At 39.5% G+C, this 21,107-nt stretch overlaps 1 protein-coding gene across 1 annotated transcript; it reads right to left on the bottom strand.

Moving 5' to 3' along the window:
* Positions 1-1,787: 1,787 nt before the first annotated feature.
* HOXB13 (homeobox B13) lies at positions 1,788-10,157 on the bottom strand. Its single transcript, XM_039333233.1, has 2 exons — positions 9,023-10,157; positions 1,788-2,968 (listed from the first exon to the last, which is right to left on the bottom strand). The coding sequence occupies exons 1-2, from the start codon at positions 9,693-9,695 to the stop codon at positions 2,673-2,675; spliced, it is 969 nt and encodes a 322-aa protein (XP_039189167.1). The 5' UTR covers positions 9,696-10,157; the 3' UTR covers positions 1,788-2,672.
* Between the last annotated feature and the right edge of the window lie 10,950 nt (positions 10,158-21,107).

Genomic DNA, 21,107 nt, shown 5'->3' on the forward strand with positions numbered 1-21,107 from the left:
AATAGGCGCCGAAGTACGCACAACAGATGCTTACCGGCTGTAAAATCCGAATCACTTGACAGGCGAATTTATTTTAAAACATCTAAGTGTCTCCTGGAGCATCTCTAAGAGAGGGCCTGGCACGAGAGAGCTGCCCTTGAACTTGGGTGCGCCTTTTCCTTCGGTCACCATGAACCTCTTGCTGAGTTTTATGCATTTAATTCTGCGAGACAACACCCCCAGGAGAGGGTGCGAAGCAAGACTGCTAGTTCAAGGGTGTGGTTATCAACGCAAAGTGAAATAAACTGAGGCCCTAAAATAAAACTGGAACCTTTGTTTGAGGTTTATGGTCGATGCGCTGAGTGAGAGAAGAGGTCATTTGCCATGGGCCCTGTTACAGGTCGATTAAAAGGTCGAAGTTGGACCCAAACGAGGAGCGACTATGTAGTCTGTGAAGTTGTTTGTAGACCATCGAGCCATTTCCATTCTGCTCTTTGAGGTTTCTAAAGTTTCTCCGGAGAAAGAAATGGCTAAAGAATAAAAGGCGGGAAGTTTCAGAATACTTATCACAACTATCTTCTCATGCATTTTATATCACATCAGGGGTCCTCAGACTTGGCCAAACTTGTTAAGACTTGTGGACTTCAACTCCCAGAATTCCCCAGCCAGAATTCTGGGAGTTGAAGTCCACAAGTCTTAAAGTGGCCAAGTCTGAGGACCCCTGTATCACACATTCAACTATCATTGATCATATTGTGTCAAATAATAAATACAGTACTGCTTACGCAATCTCTTATTATTTTGGATAATGTATTATGAAATACAAAAATATATAAATGGGCAATATACTTGCACATCTTCGCATTAAGCTTTTTGGTAAAGCAACTTGCTTTAGGTAGGGTGTCCTTTGCTGTAGAATCATAATCGGTGTGAGCGCCAGAGACATTTCTAAATACTTCTGCAAAATTAGAATTTTAGGAAAGATTTTCGTTTGTTTAGGGATACTTCGAGTGCAGCACTTCACTCCCCTTCTCAGGCTCCTCCCACAGAGTTCGGCTTGCTTCGGCGGGCGGCTGGTGGGTTCTAGTGGAACTGCGGAGATTCGAGGGCTAACCAAGCCTCGTGCGCCACTTTGCATGGCAATTTCGAAATCTCAGCCTCCAGATCCAATATAAACAATAGATATTCGAAACGTAAATCTCCCTCGTTGTACTAACCGAAAAAAATCAGTTGCTCTGAATGGCCACTTCTTGGCGAACGATTTACAGCATCTTCCAGTGTCACCCAGCCGTTGTTGAGGCAATACAAAGCCTGCCTGTTGCCAAGGCAATTTGGAGACTCCATGTGGTCACCAGGAGACCACTCAATTGGAAGTTTTAGCGATGACGTCCTCGCTATTCTGTCGGCTCCGCGACCCTTTGAATGACGCCATAAGACCCCCGTAAATCATCACTAAGGTGATGGAACCTGCTCCTAAGTCGCCGAATGCTCTTCTCCCCGGCTTCTGAAGGCGTTCCCTTTCGGAAAAAAGTGCGTGGAATGCAAGGATCTCCCTTCCAGCTGTCTGAAGATCTGAGCAGACTTTCAAGACAATAGAAAGCGGGAATCGTAAAAGTTGCACGATGGGGAGCCCACGGCTTGCAAAAGCGCGTATGCATGTTTCTATGTCCCTTCTTAAATATATAGACAAAGGTGTTACGATTCCAGAATGGCTAGGGCAAAATTTGAGCCCGGAACTATAGCAACAAATTTTACTCGGATGGATATCTCTAAGAGAGGATTAAAAAAAAAAAATGAAACATTAAAGATGGCTTTTCCCTCGGTATGCAATAACTTGTGTTTATTACATTGTAAATTCCCCCACGGCTTTTTTTCAGTGTCTTCAAAGGCACTTTTAATTAGTTTTTGGTAGTATGCAAATACTGTATGAATCATCATCAACAAGAACAAAAGCTTCAGGCGGTGGTCAGCCCTCATATGCAGCGCGAAGTCTTAAAATAAAATATATAATGGTAATTTTATAGTATAGGCAATTATCTGACATATGTAAAAGTCTTCTCCCCAACACAGAATATGCTAAGTATATTCTGTGTTGGGGACAGAATATATATATACTTAGCATAATCTGTTTACATTCGGGTCGATTCTAGGCGATTTTTCTTCTTCTTGGGTGGCTTTTCTCTTCTTCCCCACCCCTTACCCCTTAAAGCAGCTCTGAATGACTGAATTTCAGACAAAGAAAGCAAGGTCACAGAATAAAAGCCCTAAGGCACCTTCATTTCAAGGAAAAGAAAGGAAAAATAATTGCACAAGGTGTCTTCTCCTCTTCCTCCTCCCTTTCTTATAAAATCGGGAAAAGAACGAGGATGGTATCGCTTCGGGTTTTGGTTTTTGTTTTTAAATCATCGGCTGTTCCCACAGTGAGTTTTAATTTCTCGGGGGAAACAAAGCAGCAATAATTATGATAATAATTAAAAATATATTATTAAGAACAAATTTAAAAGGTGACGAGAGATCAACGGACGCCCTCGATAGGGCCGTCGCCCTCCTAGCAGAAGGCCTCGGAGGGCAGGAGCCTTTGCAGGCGTCACGTGGGCGACCCCGCGGGAGTTTCTTGCGCCCCCTGTTTTATTTTTTGTTTTTGTTTTCTTTGCCTGTTCCCTCCAGGCCACCTTCCTCCCTTCGCGCGAGTCTCAAGAGACGTCGCCACCGCCTACACTACTACCGCTGCTGCTGCTGCTGGCAGTGGCGCTTTTGACCTTGGCCACCACCTTCTTCTCTTTCACCCTCCGGTTCTGAAACCAGATAGTGATCTGTCTCTCGGTAAGGTTAGTGGCGGCGGAAATCTTCCTCCTCTTGTCCTTGGTGATGAACTTGCTGTTGGAATATTCCTTCTCCAGCTCTTTCAACTGCCCTTTGCTGTACGGTATTCGCTTCTTGCGGCCGCGTCGGAAGGTACAGCCCTCGGGGGGCGATTGACTTACAGCGTCTGGCCGGAGGGAAGAAAGAGAGACGGAGGTTAAAGCAGCCGCGAGTGGAGGCAGGCAGGCAGACTGGCAGGCGCACATGTTCAGCAAAGGGGCCCCTTCTCAGTTCGAGCCCTTTGTTGGCCGTTTCCCCGGTGTCCCGGAGAGAGCAGTGGGCCTTGGCGTTCTTCCCCACGTGCTCACTGATTTGTCCCCCCCCTCGCTTTATTCCCCCCCCCCTCTTCAATTTTTTTTTATGATTTTCACCTTCCATGTTGGTTCTCCAAGACTAGCGTGGAGCTCTGGAATCCCGTTCCTTTTATATTAAATCTATATTAAATCAAAACATCTGCGCAAAATGCAGCAAGGCCCGTAGGGCGAGCCAAGAAGGCCTCAGCATGGAGGGAGGGGGGAAACGGGTATTTCTGCCTTTGTTTGGAGGAATTTCTCGTCTCTCTTCCCCACCCCTACCCCTCCAAGTAATCAGTGTTAGTTAAATTATCCTATAGTGTTATCCTCGCAATCCCCCCCCCTCCAATCTCTCCATCCTTCTTTGTCCCGAGGCAAACTAGCACGTGTCCATGCATAGGGGTTAATGTATTCTAAGGAATAATAAAGAAAGAGGACAAAATCACAAAGGAGTCCCTTTGCGATAGTATACTTGTTGGGGGCTCAAATCTTTGCAAGTGAATTGATTTGAAGCTACCATATGTTGTAAAGCCCAACTGGTTTCTCTACACCTTGCTCCCAGGTAAAACTTTTACACCAGGTAAAACTTTTTACCTTAGAGTAGACTATTACTCAAGGTCACAGGTCTGTGTTTAGCAATGCTGTTGTACTCCCAGGACTTTGGAGTTGTTAATTCATACAAATCTGCAGATAGGAGGGATGGGAGCTATGCCACAATAGATTCGTTTGTTGCACCAAATTACTGAATTTAAACAAAGTTGTTCAGGCTATAGTAATAGTTGCTGCTCAAGGAATTCAGCAAGGCCCATGTTTCTTTGGAGGAAGAGGGTATTTTAGCTACTAATGTTATTAAAACTGCTCCTCTTATTGAAATTCGAGGGAAAAAAACGAAACAACAGTTCTTGTCCCCAGGCAGATCATAATACTGTAACAAGGCAAATTCCATATTCAGGAATGTACAATTTTGCAGTGAACTAAATAAAAAATAATATAAATTATTTTTATTTGGGAGAATCTTTTTATATTAAATATTGCAAGACAAACAATCCATAGTAACATTGCATGGTAGTCCACAGTAACTTACACTTGTAAACTACCCAGACTGTATTTTTTTAATCAAGTACAAGAAAAAAAATAAACCCAAAATAGTTGTTTCTATCACTTGTAGGTATGCACTCCTTTTAAAGAGCACAACTGGCATGCAATATCTAAATATCTATGTGCATATGCAATGAGATTTTACTTTATTTCTGTTGATTTCAACAAATAAATATTATTTCAGACGTCTACTTCCAGTCATCATATTTTCATGGTTTATGCATGAAAAAAATCCTTACAGATCTGGACATTAATGTAAAATGATTCACTCTAGGAATTTAGTTGTGACTTATATAAGTTAAAATAAAATGTATTACTGTCAGTGTATACAATTTAAATAATTGACTGGATCTTCTAATCTAATATTATATGAATATTATATTATATTATATTATTAACATGTTATATTGTATCTTTGATGAAAAGCATGAATTCATATGAATATGGGAATTAAATATCATTACTCATGCTTTTTTACAGTTAAAAATCAGAATTAATGATTTTTTTAAATTTCAGTATTCATCCTCTAAGCATGGTAACCCGTTGGATTTTAAATTGCTTAAAGTTGCATAAAAATATTGGAAAATGCTTGACTAAAGCCTATAAAATGGAAGATTTGTTTGTATTCAATGTTTGCTTTTTTCTAATACATTTTTTTTCTTCTTACTCTCTGGATTAATATCCTTTCCTGCAAATATATAGAGAAGCTGGCAGGTATACTGCACACCAGTATGTACAATGCTGAAATATTAATGCAGGATAAATGCTTCTTGCAAGCTACATGCAGTGGGATGTATTAACAAAAAAAATTGCATATTTAGGCAGTGTGAATTGTTGTGCATTACAGAATGTGGGTAGTTTTTAATTTATCTAAAATTATGCAACTGTAAGTAACAATAATGAGAGCTAGTTTAATGTCCTAGTTAAGGCACTAGGCTAGAAATTGGAAGATTTTAGGCACAAAAGCCAACTGGGTGACTTGGGCCATTCATACTCTCTCAGCCCTAAGAAGGAGGTAATAACAAATCACTTCCAAAATCTTGTCAAGAAAATTTCAAGGACCTGTCCAGAAAATCACCAGGAATCTACACTACTTGAACACACACACACACACACACACACACACACAGCTCTCAACAAGTAACAATAACTGTATCAATACTATGCTTTAATAACTCAGTTGTGGGTTAGGGAACTCAGTGATGTTTTCAAAGTAAGACTGTGGCAGAAACCAGAATGGATGAAGGCTTCAGATCATCTACAATCAGTCAGAGGACCTCATAACAGAGCCAATTAGTTTACTGCATTTTCAAGTAAGTAAAATAAAACACTTACCATTTAAGAAGCGTCTTCATTCCTCAGAAAATGAATAAGCTGAGTCTAAAATTATCTCTTTCCACCACTGGGACTGTGGCCATTGAGAGGGAGAAGGTCCTGCAAAAGCTCCATTTAGCTAATCCATTCCTTTTTGATGGAATTTTTTTTAATGTGCACTGCCCATTATTATTGTTTCTGAAGTAGATATAGTAACTAATTTGAAATACTGGATCAAAGTAAGATGTCACTAAAGAATGGCCAGTTTTAAAACAAACACTTTTAAAAGAGTGTGATTTTGTGATCTCTGGAAAGGTGAGCCACTAGGGTGTATGCTGTTGTATACATACATATATATATACATGTATGTATGTATGTATGTATGTATGTATGTATGTATGTATTATATGTTTTCTGAGGTTTTCGCGGGTGTTTGTATGTAGGTCTTTGATTATTCGAGTTTTCTCCCGCGTAAAATTGGAAGTGTCTTGGGACGTTTCAACGAAGCGAAGCCCCATTCGTCATCTTCAGGCTGGTGTTTTCAGCTTCGTGCTTCGAGGAGCACGAAGCTGAAAACACCAGCCTGAAGATGACGAATGGGACTTTGTCGAGACATCACCAAGACACTTCCAATTTTACGCGGGAGAAAACCTGAATAACCAAAGACCTACATATCTTTTATATATATATATATTATATATATATATATATATATATATATATATATATATATATATATATATATGTATATATTGTTTAACTTGTGAAATCGGTATAATTTTTACAACATAGTATTTTTCTATATTATCATATTCATCTTGAAACTGTACTGGATAAGCTTAATAAAGTTGTACTTACGTAAATAAGAAATAAAAATGAAAGAATACAATATTAAATTGTAGGTGTAGGTCTATACATATGTTGTATATAGTATGTTTAAATGTGTGTTATGTATGTATACACTTTGAGAGCAAGCAACAAAATTTCATTTTTCATGTGTGCCACAGTAAAAATGACAATAAAGGTTATCTATCTATCTATCTATCTATCTATCTATCTATCTATCTATCTAATAATGTTATCAGCATACAGTGTATTTTTAAATATTGGCTGGGTAATATACCATAGTGTTCTTGTTGCTAATAAAATAAAATCAATGTTATGGCTTAGAACATATACCTATTAATGAAATACTGCTTCAAGAAATTGTCAATCTTAATTTAAATGTTGATAAAGAATTTTGAAAACATAATTTTGAGTCAGTCACTTTCTCTTAACCACAGGAAAAAGGCATTGATAAAACACTTCAAAAAATTCTGGCTAGACAACTGCATGGATTTGTCCATGAAGTTCCAGGAGCCAATACTTAGTTGAATGGGGTGGGGGGGTGGGGTGAAGCAACATATTAAAACATAAACTTTAAAAAACATAAAAACAAAGCAACATGGCAAAGAGTATTATTGGATTTATAATTGCTAGTCTGAGCAGCAGTGAAAATAAACTGATTATTTTTCAAATAAAAATATTTACTTGCAATATAGGTCATTTTTTTCCCCCTTGACACTCCTCCACTCAAAAATATTGGGCTAGAGCTGTAATAATTTTTAAAGTGTGAGCTGGGACAAACATTATTTGTATGCATTGACATTAGTAGAAAATTAACTCAGAGGTAATTTAAACAGAAGCATGTAAAATTTAGAAGTATACAGAGATTTTCACAGGGAGATTTTTATTTTTGTTCTGTTTTACTTTCTTGCTCACTTAGGCTTGGAAAATTAGCTTCCAGAATAGCTAGTAAAAATAACAAATTCACTTTTAAGCCAATACTTGCCTAATGACTGCTGATCAGGATTGCATGGAGAAGCACATGTACTCCTTGAGAATTCTCACCAAATTTTACAAGCTTAAACTGCCGGTAATGGCTTGATGCACTGCAGCCATAAATTGTGGTGGCCTGGCCTTGAGACAGCACTAAAAGTAGCAGGAAGAGGGAGGTCCCACAATCTCTTAAGGCTGCTAAGTCAGACAGAATTTAACCCCCACCCATCCCCAGTCGCTTACAGACCACAAAGAGAACCACAACACTGGGCAGGGGGACGGTGTTTAGAGAAGCTGCTTCTGAAATTCTCTCCCACCCCCATTTTTCTTTTCCTAAGAAAGATTGTCTGATCCAAGCTGTCTTTAAAAAACATTTTAAGTTGTTCTTCCTCTTTTTTTTTCTTTTTCTTTTTAATACTCTTAATATCAATCTGGGAGAAAAAAAGAATTGGGGGTGGGGGGACCATGGTCATCATATAGGGGAAGGGAAAACATTTTGCAGTCATAAAATCAGAGAACACTCTAGGGATCTAAAGGAGAGGATTGTTAACTTCGGAGGACTATCGTGCAGAATAGGGACTTTGTAGGGACAGTTTTCACAAGGAAAGTCTTGGCTGTTATTTGAATTCTTAGTCTGAGTCACCTCCTTCATAAAGCTCTGGGCATTTCAGGGCATTCTGGAGGCAGGTGATGATGGGTGTTGTACTCCAATAAGGCACTAAGTTGAGGAAGGTAGTTGTGGGCAATATTGCAGCCCAGCAGTTTTTACAACCTCTCCACTGCTGAATCAGTTAGACAATATATGTCCAGTGCTTAAACATCCAGAAGATCTTGCTAGACAAGACAAATCCCAAACTCCCTTTTCTCTTCCTTCTTGGGCAAATGGTTTGGGACAGTCCCCTTAGTGAAATGAATACCTCAACCTGCATGCCTTTGTCTTAAATTTGGGCTAATCTCTGCTAGCAGATTAATAATATTGAAGCACTCTATCAAAAAAATTTCTGCATCTATTGAAAAGGGTTTGAAACCATTCTGTCATATCCACATTTTGGGAAGAGAAAATCAGTCCTATTTCCTGGATAGCTGATTCTTCAAATATTGATAAAGAATCCAGGGAAGCCCAAGGAGAGACACCAAGGAATCAAAAATATAAAATTCTAAAATGCCATTTCTGCAGCAATGCCTCTAGTTTGCAGTTCTTTTATATAGTCAATTTATTAGGGCAAAGCCTACTAAATAAATATCAAGGCATATGTTGAGGTTTACCTGTCCTCAGTTAAATTCTGTAGCTGGAAAGTTGTTCATGTTAAGGGGAAGGGAACCCTTTACTATTTCATGGAGGCACTGAGTTCAATCCTGGAGAAATTAGACCCTGGCTGTTGCCAGTACGTAATTGTCTTTTCCTCCCACTTACCCAATCTACGTAAAATTACCATGCAAGTGTATTATCTAACTGAATTACTTTCCCCCCATTTTTGCAAAACTATTTCTCAGGACAAAAAAAAAACACACCCCTATCTGGAACTGGATCCAGAATCAACCCAAAACACTTTCCTGATGCTCCAGGACTGGTTCCCCAACTCCCTGCCATCTGACCCCCCCCCCAAGAGCTGCAAGATTGGCGGTGTGTTCTTTGCTGTCCAGGCACAAAGCATTACCTGTAAAGGCAGTTTTCCAAAAGGGCCCAGGAGGGTTGGGCTCCTTGGGGCAACACACTTGGTTGTTCCAGCCCCCGGCCAAGGCCCAGGAGTCGTGGTAAGGATCGACGGGCAGGAGAGTTTCGTGCCTGGGGTCGCCCGGAGGTCCTCCGAGAGTCTGAACCACAGAAACGTCCAGGTAGCTGGTCATGGACTGATAAGGTCCAGCGTAGCCCGGGTAGAAAGCGAACTCAGCCGGGCGGGTCGTATAATCCTCTGGGGCGGCGGGCGCGCTGGCGGCAGCCCCGCAAACCTCCAAGTACTTCTCGGCTGTGTAGGCGGCCTGCGGCGGAGCCGGGCACGGCTTAAGGGCACTGCGGGCCACTCGGTACGAATAGCAGCCGCCACCTAAACAGCCGTAAGGGAAGGGCGAAGTACTGCTGGCTGAGGGCGTCTGTGAGACAGCCGGACAAGGGGTGCACTGTTTGGAGTGCAAAGAAGACTCCCCGGAGCCAAGGGGAGGCAGGGGCGCATCCAGGGGCACGTAACCGGAGGGGCCGTGCGCTGGAGGGCTGGATGCCCTGCAGGGACCGCCGGCCGGGAAGGGAGGCAAGCTCAGCAGACCATCCAGATTTTTGCCGGGCGCCTCGTCCAGGCTCCTCCGGGCTCCTCCGAAGGCTGCCTCGGGCTCCATCCAGAGTAAAGGGTGGCCGAAGGGCACATGGGCGGCTGCTGCTCGCCTCGCTCTGGCCGGGGAATGGAAGCGAGCGGGGCGCGAGGACTGGGAGGCGGGTAAGGCCGGAAGGACCGCTTTAAAAGGCTGGCTGCAACCGAAGGAGGGTCGCCCGGGCGCCCGACCGCAGCGCTGCTGCCCTCTCCCGCTCCCACCCGAAGCGAAGGACGTGGCTTCTCAGAACGGGACGCTCATTGGCTGAGGCGCTTTGGCAGAAGACGTGCGGGGGGAGGGGGCAACAATTGCGAAAATGCTGTAGTGGCAAGGGGGGAGTAGAGCGGGAGGGGCAGCGCCCTCACGTGACCGGCCTCGGGCAAGGGGTGGCCTGTGGTGGTGGCGGCGCCTTCCCTTGTGGGGATGGGGAGCGTACCCAAGTTCCCTCTCTTCCAGAGAATGGCTACCATTCAAGGGTCAGAGGGAGAAACGGTGCCCGTCCAGCAGAGAAAGACTTGGGCATCCTATTTGGTACACTTTATCTCTCTTCGGATCTGTAAGAAAGGTTTTCAGTCTTTCCATTACAGCGTTCTGCTTTTCGTCTTAATTGTTAATTCTTTGGCCAAATAGCTGAACACTCCCTGGTACTTTTGGATACTTGCTCCCCTGGGAATGTGTCCCTCCAGGTGGTAACTTTTCAAGAGACAGAAAGATAGACAGAAAGACAGATCGATCGATCAATAGTTGATAGAGAGATCGTTTTCCTTTTTGCTTTTAATCGGGGAGGATCCAGGGGCGCCCCGAGAAGTCAGACTTTCGCCTTTGCCGCCAAGGAAGGAGATAGGCGCCCGAGTCCCACCTCAAGAGATGCCTTTCAGAAACCAACCGTTTGACACATTTACAACTTGTTTGTAAACTACAGAGTGCTGGGTGTAAAATCCAAATAACCTAACTGGGGACCGTCTCCAGCTGGCAGAGGGGGAGAACTTGCGCTGAAATTGAAGGGGGGCAGTTCTTGGGCAACCGACTGAAGGGGAGATGCTGATGTAGGGCTGGCAACCGTATTTATTTAGCAGTTGAGACTTTTACCACTCCAAATAATGCCTTCATGTCAAAAGTCAGATTTGCCAACTTATTGAAATTTCTCAGACTCTCTTTGCAGAGTAATTAGTTGAAACAAAGATGTTCCTTTGGGTAGTAGAAAGGAAGGGGGAGAGCAAAGTGAGGCCAAACAGGGCCTCTTCATTCACATCAGTTTGCTCCCCACACCTTGCAAATTCTGTTGGATTTCTAAAACTGTCTCTCCTTTTCTTATATTTCCTGACCCACTAAAAAATCTGTGTACATGGAGGGCAGTTGGGTCTTCTTGATATCTATTAATCTCTCAAGCAACTAAAAACCACAGGGAGCCAGAGGAGATCAGAGATCTCCTTACATATCTGCACTGCTGTTCCCTCTTTTTGGGCTGCAGCTAATCACGCAAGGAGCAAAAACAGTAACCGATGTATTCCCCCTTCACCCTCTTTATATCTCACCCAGAAAGCAATAAAGTATAATTGACTTTTGACCAGTCATCTCTCAGCCTAACCATAGGTTTGTGGCTCTGGAGCTAGCATAGGATTGAGTTCCTTGAGTTTCTAGAAGAAAGGCTGGATAGAAATCTAATAAAAAATAAATTAAAAAACCCAGATCTATCCCTCCACACAATTATAATCTCCTTCATGTCTTTACCTGCCCCTTCCTTTTTACTACCCAAAGGTACGTCTTTGTTTCAATTAATTACCCTGCAATGTTCTAGCATGAATAAGTTTTCTAATGAATGGCACAAAAAGTCAAAGAGGTGGGCCAAATCCAGGTAGTGGTGGTGGGAATTCAAATCCAGATTAATCCTCTGTGAGAAGATGAAGGATTTCTATACAATTTTGCTATTACATTTTATACAGAGAAGATTGTGGGCAGGAGAAACTCATTACACAAGCAAGCACAGGCATGTGCACGCACTCACACACAGAGGGGAGGGAGGGAGAGAAGGAAGGAGTGGGAGAGAGAGAGAGAGAGAGAGAGAGAGAGAGAGAGAGAGAGAGAGAGAGAGAGAGAGAGACTGTAAATTCAGCAAAATAGGTAGGTGCAAAAACTATCCTAACATACCTTCTCTTGCTTGGGCACTTTGCATGCTATTTATTTGCAAGCTCTTCTGTGAAAAGCTCCAGATGGCAGGCAATGATTTATTTCCTTGTTTATTACAAGATTTATGTTCTCTGTCTCCAAATCCACAAGATTTGTGATGATTCACAAATAGATCGAACATAATTCCCAACAATTCATTTAAACCCACAATAGTTAAATCAACTGAAAGGTAAACATAAGGCTTTAAAAAATCATTGAAATTATAACTAAAAATTACTTTAAAGTGCTAGCAGTCCCTCAATTTCCAAATGCTTGCTTGTGAAGTACAGTCTTTTTTGCCTTTAAATGGCCAAGAAAAACTCAGCATGTTTGATGATGAAACACCAAATAGGCTTTTATGTTTCTAATTTTAAAATTAATTTGGCATACGGAAAAGGCAACATCCAACAGGGTCTATTGCCTGCTGTGCTCTTCTGCCTTGAAAACTGGAGGGGGATGGTGAGAAAGAAGAGGAGGAAGAGAAATCCATTTTGACCAACAGTTTAGGCTATGAGTAGGTTGGACTGCATTACCTAGAAGTAAGCCTCATTAACGTCAATGGTGTGCAGTTGCTGTGAGAAAAATGTACTTGCTTGCCTTTAAATTGTTTTTATTTTCCAAAGATTCATATGGTTATCTTTTGAAATTGATGACAGTAAGTTATCCTTCAAACAGATATGCTTAGGAGTGCTTCAGAGGATTTGATCCTGACTAGATTCCTTACCTGTAAGAAGATAGTTGTCATCCTCTTTTTTAGGCAGATGGCTAGGGTTAATAAGATACCTAACCAGACTCTGTCATGGAGTCTGCATTTTAATAGCATCTTATGTATGGTTAGTTCTTCCTTTCCTTTCCTTTCCTTTCCTTTTCCTCCCCTCCCCTCCCCTCCCCTCCCCTCCCCTCTCCTCTCCTCTCTTCTCCTCTCCTGCAGTGTCTTCTGTGAACCCAGAAAAAGATTAATTTTATAACCAGGAGTGTGTTATGTGAAGTCAGCCTCAGAGACAGTAAATAGAAGCAAAGAATATGCATATTTTATTTTTTTTTCTTTTTGGTTAACTGAATGACATTATTTGTGTTTCTTATTTGGATACTATAAGTCACTAGGAAAGTTTTTCAGATTTCAAACAGATAATAAATTTTATTAAAGGAGAATGATTATTTATTTATCATTCATACACAGTGTAAAACACAGGGTAGTACAAGTACAATGAAGAAAGAAATGCAAAGATGTAGTAACTATTTAATTTAGTGTTGTAAGGAAACAGTGCCAAAAGATTACATTCCTTAGATATGTGTTCTTTTGCAAAATGTACAGAAGACAATGTGCTTGTTTTCCTTAGCTTGATGTCCTCTATTAATTAGTCAGTATTGGCTGGATTTGTTTTTTAATGTTTCTGGAAGATGTCAGCTGAGAAAATCTGTCCATGACCCACTGGACTAATTCCCTAGCCATGCCTTCCAGATGTGTTGGACTGCAACCATTCTGCATTGCTAGACAGCATTGCTTTTCTTTCTGCAAACTGCTGCAATGGGCACAAAGCTGGACCAAGGCAAAGGGCTCTCCAGGTCCTACATGGAAATTCCAGATTTCTTCCTATGCAAAATACTTATATCACATATAGATGTGATGCAAAATAAATGCATCATGTTTGTATAACCAGATTGATAACATTGTAATTAATTACTGCTCTAATAGAGAAAAATGTAGGCATGCATTTTAAAAAATCAAACTCATGCTCATTTTTAAGTAGAAAGTCAGAGATTTAGATTTCTCTTTCTGCAGTCAAGGAAGATAACCCATTAGTCTTATCAGTGTAAAAGCATGGCTAGTAATATCAGAGGTTCATTACCTCCAACAGTATAACTATTCAGCAATGTATCTTTTTGAAATCTGAAACCTTTAATTTTCAGATATTATTTAGACAATATTCTTCCCTTACAATGATTGGCTGGAGCTTACTTGGTTGTATAATTATAAGAAATTAAAGCTTTTCCTCTTCTCGTCTATCTGTCTCTCCCCTTTCCTGTTTCTCTCACTCATCTTTCTCTGTCAAAGCCTTAAATAATTTCTTCCCAAGCCATGAGTAACTGACCAAGGTACCACAATGGACTATGCAGCTAATCAACTTTGGCACTGGGAGAGAATATAATGGAGGAGGAGAAGGAACTATTTGAGGTTCATTTTCTTCCTAGAAAGGAAGTGGTAGGAATTTTATATCAGACAGCTGATGGGGAAGGGATCAAGTCCCCCCACCCCAATGTCTACATAATCTGATAAATCTATTTGAGGCAATACCTGCCATTATGATATAATACATTGGTTAATCTCTGAGGTGTTACAATTCCTTTTTTTTTTTTAAAGGACATGGGTTGTACAGTACACCAAAGACATTCAGCCTAAATATTACTCTCTCCAGCTATTTGGAAGTGTAAAGTTAAAGCTCTAAAGGACCTTTTTTTCCCTGAATGGGTATAGACAAAATTGCATTGCAAATAAGTTTGCATTAGAATCTGATGCGAGCCAACCCACTGTATATAACTAAGGGTTATATACATTTCAGTTATTGGATTTGCCTGAATTGAAAAGTGCTGCTGAATCCACATCAAAAGCCTGCTTCTATCAACTCTTTCACACAACCAAAGTATCATCAAAATGAAGTTTCAAGTCAAAAAAATGTCGTGGATGGCCAACGCAATCCTGTCCTCACCATAAACAGAGTTGTATTATAAAATGGAAGGTTATATAAGTCTTTAAAACAAATAAATATTAACTCCAGCATCATCTTTCTTTGACTCATTCTTTTGAGGTTGTCTATTTCACACCCATATTTTTTTTTTGTAAGTGGAAGAATACAAACAGGATTTCATTAATGGACAGCTTCTGCAAGAATGCTGTTCCTGGTGCCAGAATATATGGATTAAGATTCTGCAGAAGACATTAAATAACTCTGGCAAATCTTCACTCCAGGGAGTAAGGCAAAATATTTTGGGTGATGAGTGGCATTCTTCAGAAATATAGTGTATTAGCAAAAAAATTTATTTTAGCAACACCTAGATCACTGAAGATTTATAGAATTCTCTACCTTCATCCTTCATTACTGTACTGATATATAATCAGCATGTTGCACTTCATTTACAATATATTAGGAAAAGCTTCAGTTACAAGAATAAGCTAGATCTTAAGATTGCAAATTCACAATGGAGAATGTACTGCCTTTCCCTATGTGGTGCTTGTGAGCCCCTGCTCACTTTTTTTCCCCTTCTCTGTGCAAATTGATGAGAGTTTAATATATTCTCAAGTACTCCATGAGCATTTACAAAAATAGATTACTAAACTATTGTTCTTTACTGCTAATAATCTAAGATTCCAAAATTATCTCTTTATTCCTCCTCATCCTTTTCTAATTATAGAACAACGTTGTGCATCTTCTATGAAAAATGTTAAAGTTGTAAGACTTTCCTTCTTAAATTTTTAAAACAGAACCGTAAAATATAAATCCTAGGTATGTCTGCTCAATAGAAAGTTGTTTTTATTTCAGTTATGCTTATTATGGAGCTTGGCAGTGCAATCCTACCTCCCCCCCCCCGCCGCTGTTGTTAATCTTATTGTATTGGATAGATTTTACTCTCAGGTAAATGGGCCCTAGACTGGAGCCCTCAGCCCAGGGATGCGGGTGGGACTGCAGTACAATATTTTATGTTCATGGGGAAAACCTGTACAGATCAGATGTTCTAAAATACAGTCTTTCTTTTAAAAGACATGCTATTCAGTTAGCGCCCAACTCAAATAAATAGGATGGTGGACACAAAGAGTTTTACTGCCCCCTTTGCTCATCCAGATGTTGTACCCAAAGTTATGGGTTGTGATAGAAAATCAGAATGGAATTCTCCTCGCTAGTCTCCCAGGATAGTAACTTGTATGTTATTGTGGTCCCATTATGTGGGTCACATTTGCCCGATAAGGGAAGAACGCAACAGTGCCCAGAAACTGGAAACTTCCCTTTGGGGAGGCCATTTTTAGCGTCCAGAGACCTGATCAGAGCCTGCAGGCAACCTAGTTCGAAGGCAATGGGAAAGTTGGAGAGGCGTCATCCCATAGCCTCGAAGGGAAGTTCAACGTCAAGTTGAAAGTCAAGCGTCTATTGCCTTCCGCTCCCCTCGTCGGGAGCTGCCCATTAAATCCCACCCGGAGGCTCTCCGGGCACTTTGAAGATTCTCCCTTCCCCATCTGTTCGGGGAAGCCGAAACAAGCAGAAGTGATTTTATGGGGAAATTGTAAAGCGAGGCATACGCGATTTGGAAAGAAGTCGTTGTGCGATGTGCTCAGAAGAAGACAACATCAACGGCCAAATGAAGGGGGTTGCAGATATGCCCCAGTTCTATGAGCCGAGGCTTGAAGGGGGCTCCAAGATGCAATGGCGACAGAGAGGAGGTTTACGACCCCAGCGGAGGGTTAGAGAGGAAGCCCATGGAAATCAAAGGGCTGGTCTCTGGCGAGACGCCTGCCTGGCGTTTGGAATTGCAAAGGAGGGCCGCGGGGACGGCCAGCGGACGAGCGGAGAATTACGGAGCAGATTCAGGAAATTAAGATTGGATCTTTCCTTTCTGCATAGTCATGCCAAAATAAACATTTGAGATAGGCTTGGAAATAGTCTCGGTTTACAGTTTGTAGGTTCATATTATGAACGTTCCTTCCCGTGTTCTTATTTTACAGGTTTCTCAGGGGAAAAGGCCATCTCCAAGGCCAATTTTAATAAACGCTGCCCTAGTTGAGATGGAGAGGAAAGAGTTTGCAACCGTCTCCACGTATAGGGCAATTATCCCTTCTCAGTCCAATATAACTCTGGGAGGAAGATGGGCAGTTTAAAAATCTGATAAATAACTCTGAAAGCTTCTGGTGTACAATTTGCATTTAGGTTTCTTTCCGATTGAAAGGTTATATTTTTGAGATGCAGTGGTGAAAAATCCAAACAAATTGGTAGTTTAAAAAAAAACCCCTTATCTCCTGTCGCTTCGAACTTGAAAACACACTTTTCTTGTGCAAACAGATTAAATCAGAAGTGAAATATCTGAAAATAATCAGCCTGCAACCAGGAATCATAAAATCCTAAATACTCCTCTACTTACCTACGAATAAGATGCACAAAAAATGTGTGTTTTACTTTCGGGGGGGGGGAGAAAGTTTGCAGTACAGTATGTATTTTATGGGGTTCCCTAAAACAAGTTTCCTGATTGCATTGCCTATTCGGAAAGACAATGCGGACCCTACAAAAATTACTCACTTGCCATTGAAAAGTTATCACTGAACAGTAATTGATCTGAACTCTGAGCATGCGGAAAAGAAACCATTTTCCCATCTAGTGTTCTTCTCCTTCCCTAACCAACATGTCGTGGTGTCTGGAGAGAATGGAAAACGAAGTCCCAAAGGCACCAGATTGGGAAGGCAGAAACTTCGTGATTGCAGGTTATCCCGATTAAAAGAAAAAGCAAAGAGCTTCGGATCGGTGTGAGCAGAGAGGGAGAACACTGCAGTCCGAGAAATTCTGAAAATGGAAGGCTCACAAAAATGTTACAGCTAAAATGGTTGCATCAGTATAAAGTGAAGTAAAGGCAGGATTCAAACTGTTGGTGGTGTTACGATTGCACTGATTTCCTGTTTTTATTTGTAACTTTTTGCACAAGGGTGAGTTCATGCAGATAGATATTTTCTTTACAATGTTTTTAAACAATATCTAATTAATAAATAAAAACATCCATTAAGATGTTTCCTGCAGAATGCTTTTCCTAAGTGCTGGAGAAATTTCTGAGTGTGTTTGTATAGGTTTAAAGATGAAATTATAATGTAAAATCAATATTTCAGTTTTTCATTCTATTTTCTAAGTGCTTCATATTTTAAATCTTAAAACTCCCTTTTAAACCATCTGTGTTTTGGGCAATAAATTAATGAAAAGTAACACTGCATTTCCTAATTGTCTTCATCCTGCCTTATTATTAATTAAATCAATGAATATAAAATTTATGTGAGAAAGGAATCTTCCCCTTAGGCTCTTCCATCTGCACATAATAATACATTAATTGTAAATAAATATATGATTTATCAGAGCTTCTACAGTCTAATAATTAATGTAATTAATTTCATCGTGCCACTGTTATAATCTGCCACACACATATATACACCCGGCAGTTCAGGTTTAATTTAATAGGGATGTACTTAAATCTGAGAAGCAGAGATTTGGTAATCGCTGCCCCAAATACTTGTGCATAGCATAAGTAGGAAGGGGCAATGTCTTAAGGCTTGCTCTAATTCATTCCTTTCAAAATTTGTCTCAAACAACAATGTTCTTAGATGAAAGTTTACAAAGCTATGCACAATTTTTATAATGTCTAAGTATTCAAAGTAACAACTATCGGAGAATATGTATAACAGCCTTTCTTCCCAGTCTGATCCAATAGGTTGGACTGCAATATAACAGTTGGATGGAAAAGGAGGCTTTTGAAATGCCTCACATATGTGGAAATCAGGCAGAGAAAATATGATGTACGTCTAAGAATCATAGGAGTACAGTTTTTTTTTCTTATTTGGAAGTGTATGTGTCTATTCTCTCTCTCTCTCTCTCTCTCTCTTTCTCTCATCTATCCATCCATCCAATCTATCTAATTTATCTAGTCTATTTAATCTACCTAATCTATCTATTTAGAAGATTTTCATAAGAAAAAATCTGCAGTGAATGAGGAGGAAACTGCAGTGAATCAATAGGAGCACACTGCAAAATTCTGGACGGTAAAGCTAATTCCAGAATTATAAGATAGGGCATAGAAACTGTGCTGGGAGGAAATGTGATGTAAGTTTTCAGTCTAACTTGTAGTTCCTGGAGTAATTTATAGGATTAATGCTTCAGCCTACATTCATCTGGAAATAAGCTTGGCTGCAACTAGTGACACTTATTTTTCCAGTAAACCTTTTGAGAACTTGGAAGCATTCTTGAAACCAACCAAGTGAATTCAGAGCAGAAACCAGGTGTCCACAAGTATTGTAAATGCCAGCCCTGAAATCATGATGTCATAATAAACTTAAATCTCAGTATTTAGCAATCTGACTGAGATTTTCATCACCATTCAGCTTTCCCAGATGCTACAAAGGAAAGAGCCAGCACACATTTGACTGTCTACAACTGGAATCAGCATGCTGGACCTTAATCTGAAGTTCTTATTGTTTAATGATTTCAGGTTATGCATTTATGGCAAAGATGGTCAAGTACAGTCCTGTTTACAGCTGTTACATGGCAATGTTGCCTTTTGAAATAAATGTGTCTTCCCTCAAAGGATAAGTTGAATTATTAACAATTTTTTCTAACATAAATCATATGATTCCTCCTAGCAGCTTTAGAAAGACAGATGAACTAACCCACTTATATATGCAAACAGAAGATAATTGCCTGGGATTCCAAATATCCTCTAATTTACTTCCAAGTAAACAAATGTAGAATTAGGTTGTGAAATAAAAAAAACTGTTCATGGTGAATTGCAAACTGGAAATAATTGGAATCTAAATCAAAGGGCTCTGCTGGGATTAAAATAAACAAAGGCTTGTTTTTTAAAAATACTTCCTGTTTCAAATAATAAATATCCTTGGATTTTTTTAATGAGGTGATAATAATATTTGCATTATTACAATATTTTTAACAGAAATAATAGTATCTTAATGTTACATATTTTTAATAATTCTTGAAACGTTGTGAACTACATTCTAAATGATGTTTAATACTCCTGATGCATTCAGACAATGTTTCAGAAATAAAATTATACATTATGATAAGAATTATTGTAAAGGATAACATTCTGTTGCCTTCTAGAAATCATTTTAAACTGAACAATTTAAGAGGCTGACAATAGTATTTCAACGTTTGGGTCTCCTCACATCATGTGGCAATTTTGATATTGAGATATTTAATTCTGAGTATTCTTTTTCTAAAACCCTTATTTGATTAAACATTTAGTAAATAAAATGTTTACTTAACATTGATTTCAGTAAAAAAAAGAAAAAAGAAAACAGAATAGATGTCTAATATCAATTATAAAATATTTGCTCCAGTTTTACTGAAAGTTTGAATATTCAGCATATATTTAGAGGGGAGGACAAATTTATTTCATCTGTAAAAGAAGAAGAAAAAATAACATAAATAGCTTTGACCCCAAATAAGCAATCTGGTGTCATCCAGACTTCCAAAATCCTCAGCCATTTATATATTTTTCCTAAAACATCTCATGATTTTCCTCAATTTCAACCTTTGAATTCAGAAAAAAAAATCTTCCTTCCTATCTAAGGAGAATAACAGGGTGGTACTTAATACAGTCGGATCCTATTCAACAATCCACCATTCCTCAGTCTAGTGTCTAGGTATTCTGGGATGTAATTCCCAGAATTCCTATGCAACACATCTAAAAGTTGCAGAAGATGAGCAATAATTTCAAAAGGAATTCTGCCAAGTCAAAATTTCACTGTGTCTTTCTTTCTTAAAAAATATTTGTTAAGGAAAAAAAATAGAATAAAGTAGGCAAGTATACATTTTATACAAAAATCTGCAAACAAGGAAGTGTAATTGTCTCATTCAGAAATGGTCCTTTTATCTTGTTGTGGCAGGTCCCCAAAACCCAAAGAAATGGGACACCTGGAGGAGAGCAAAATAATATGGTAAAAATCTTAACAAGGGACACCTCTGTAATGCCTGAAGGATAAAGTTAACAACTTTAACATATTGCTGATACTCTCTAATTTTCAGTATATTATTGTTATCTGGTATTGTTTATCTCTTGTTGTTTCTTGAAAGCCTCTTGTAAGTTTGAGTTGGGCAGTCATATAAATTCTATTTATCTCCTAGATGAAGCAGTTTTATCACTTTAGCTAATTGTCATTGAATTTCTCTAATCATTTAGTATCCTGTCAATTGTGATAACTTTTTTCTAAACATTTTCATCCCTATATCTAATTCTAAGAGCAATTGTAGATTTTCTTCAAGGTTATAAAATGGTAGATGATTAGACCTATCCTTTTCAAAGCTATCTTCCCTTTTTTGCTTTCCTCTTTTAGAAAGGTTTAGTGGAAAGAATTTGTTTACTATTTAATGAGCATTCCTATTTACTGACCAGTTTCTTCTAAATTAGAAAAATGGTTTGATTATATAACTTACTTAATCAGACCCTTAAAATATTTTGATTTTTTATGTTGAAAGGTACACTTCATATTCTGTTAAAGAGCAATAAAAGCATTTCTTA

The sequence above is a fragment of the Crotalus tigris genome, unplaced genomic scaffold (genome assembly GCF_016545835.1).
Source record: "Crotalus tigris isolate CLP2741 ecotype Arizona unplaced genomic scaffold, ASM1654583v1 scf7180000024472.5447098, whole genome shotgun sequence".
Lineage (NCBI taxonomy): Eukaryota > Metazoa > Chordata > Lepidosauria > Squamata > Viperidae > Crotalus > Crotalus tigris.

Coding starts and splice junctions, on each gene's coding strand:
- HOXB13 (XM_039333233.1), bottom strand. CDS start 9,695: ATGGAGCCCGAGGCAGCCTTCGGAGGAGCCCGGAGGAGCCTGGACGAG. Junction 2,969..9,022: donor TTGGAAAACTGCCTTTACAG/GTAATGCTTTGT, acceptor CCCTCCGGCCAG/ACGCTGTAAGTCAATCGCCC.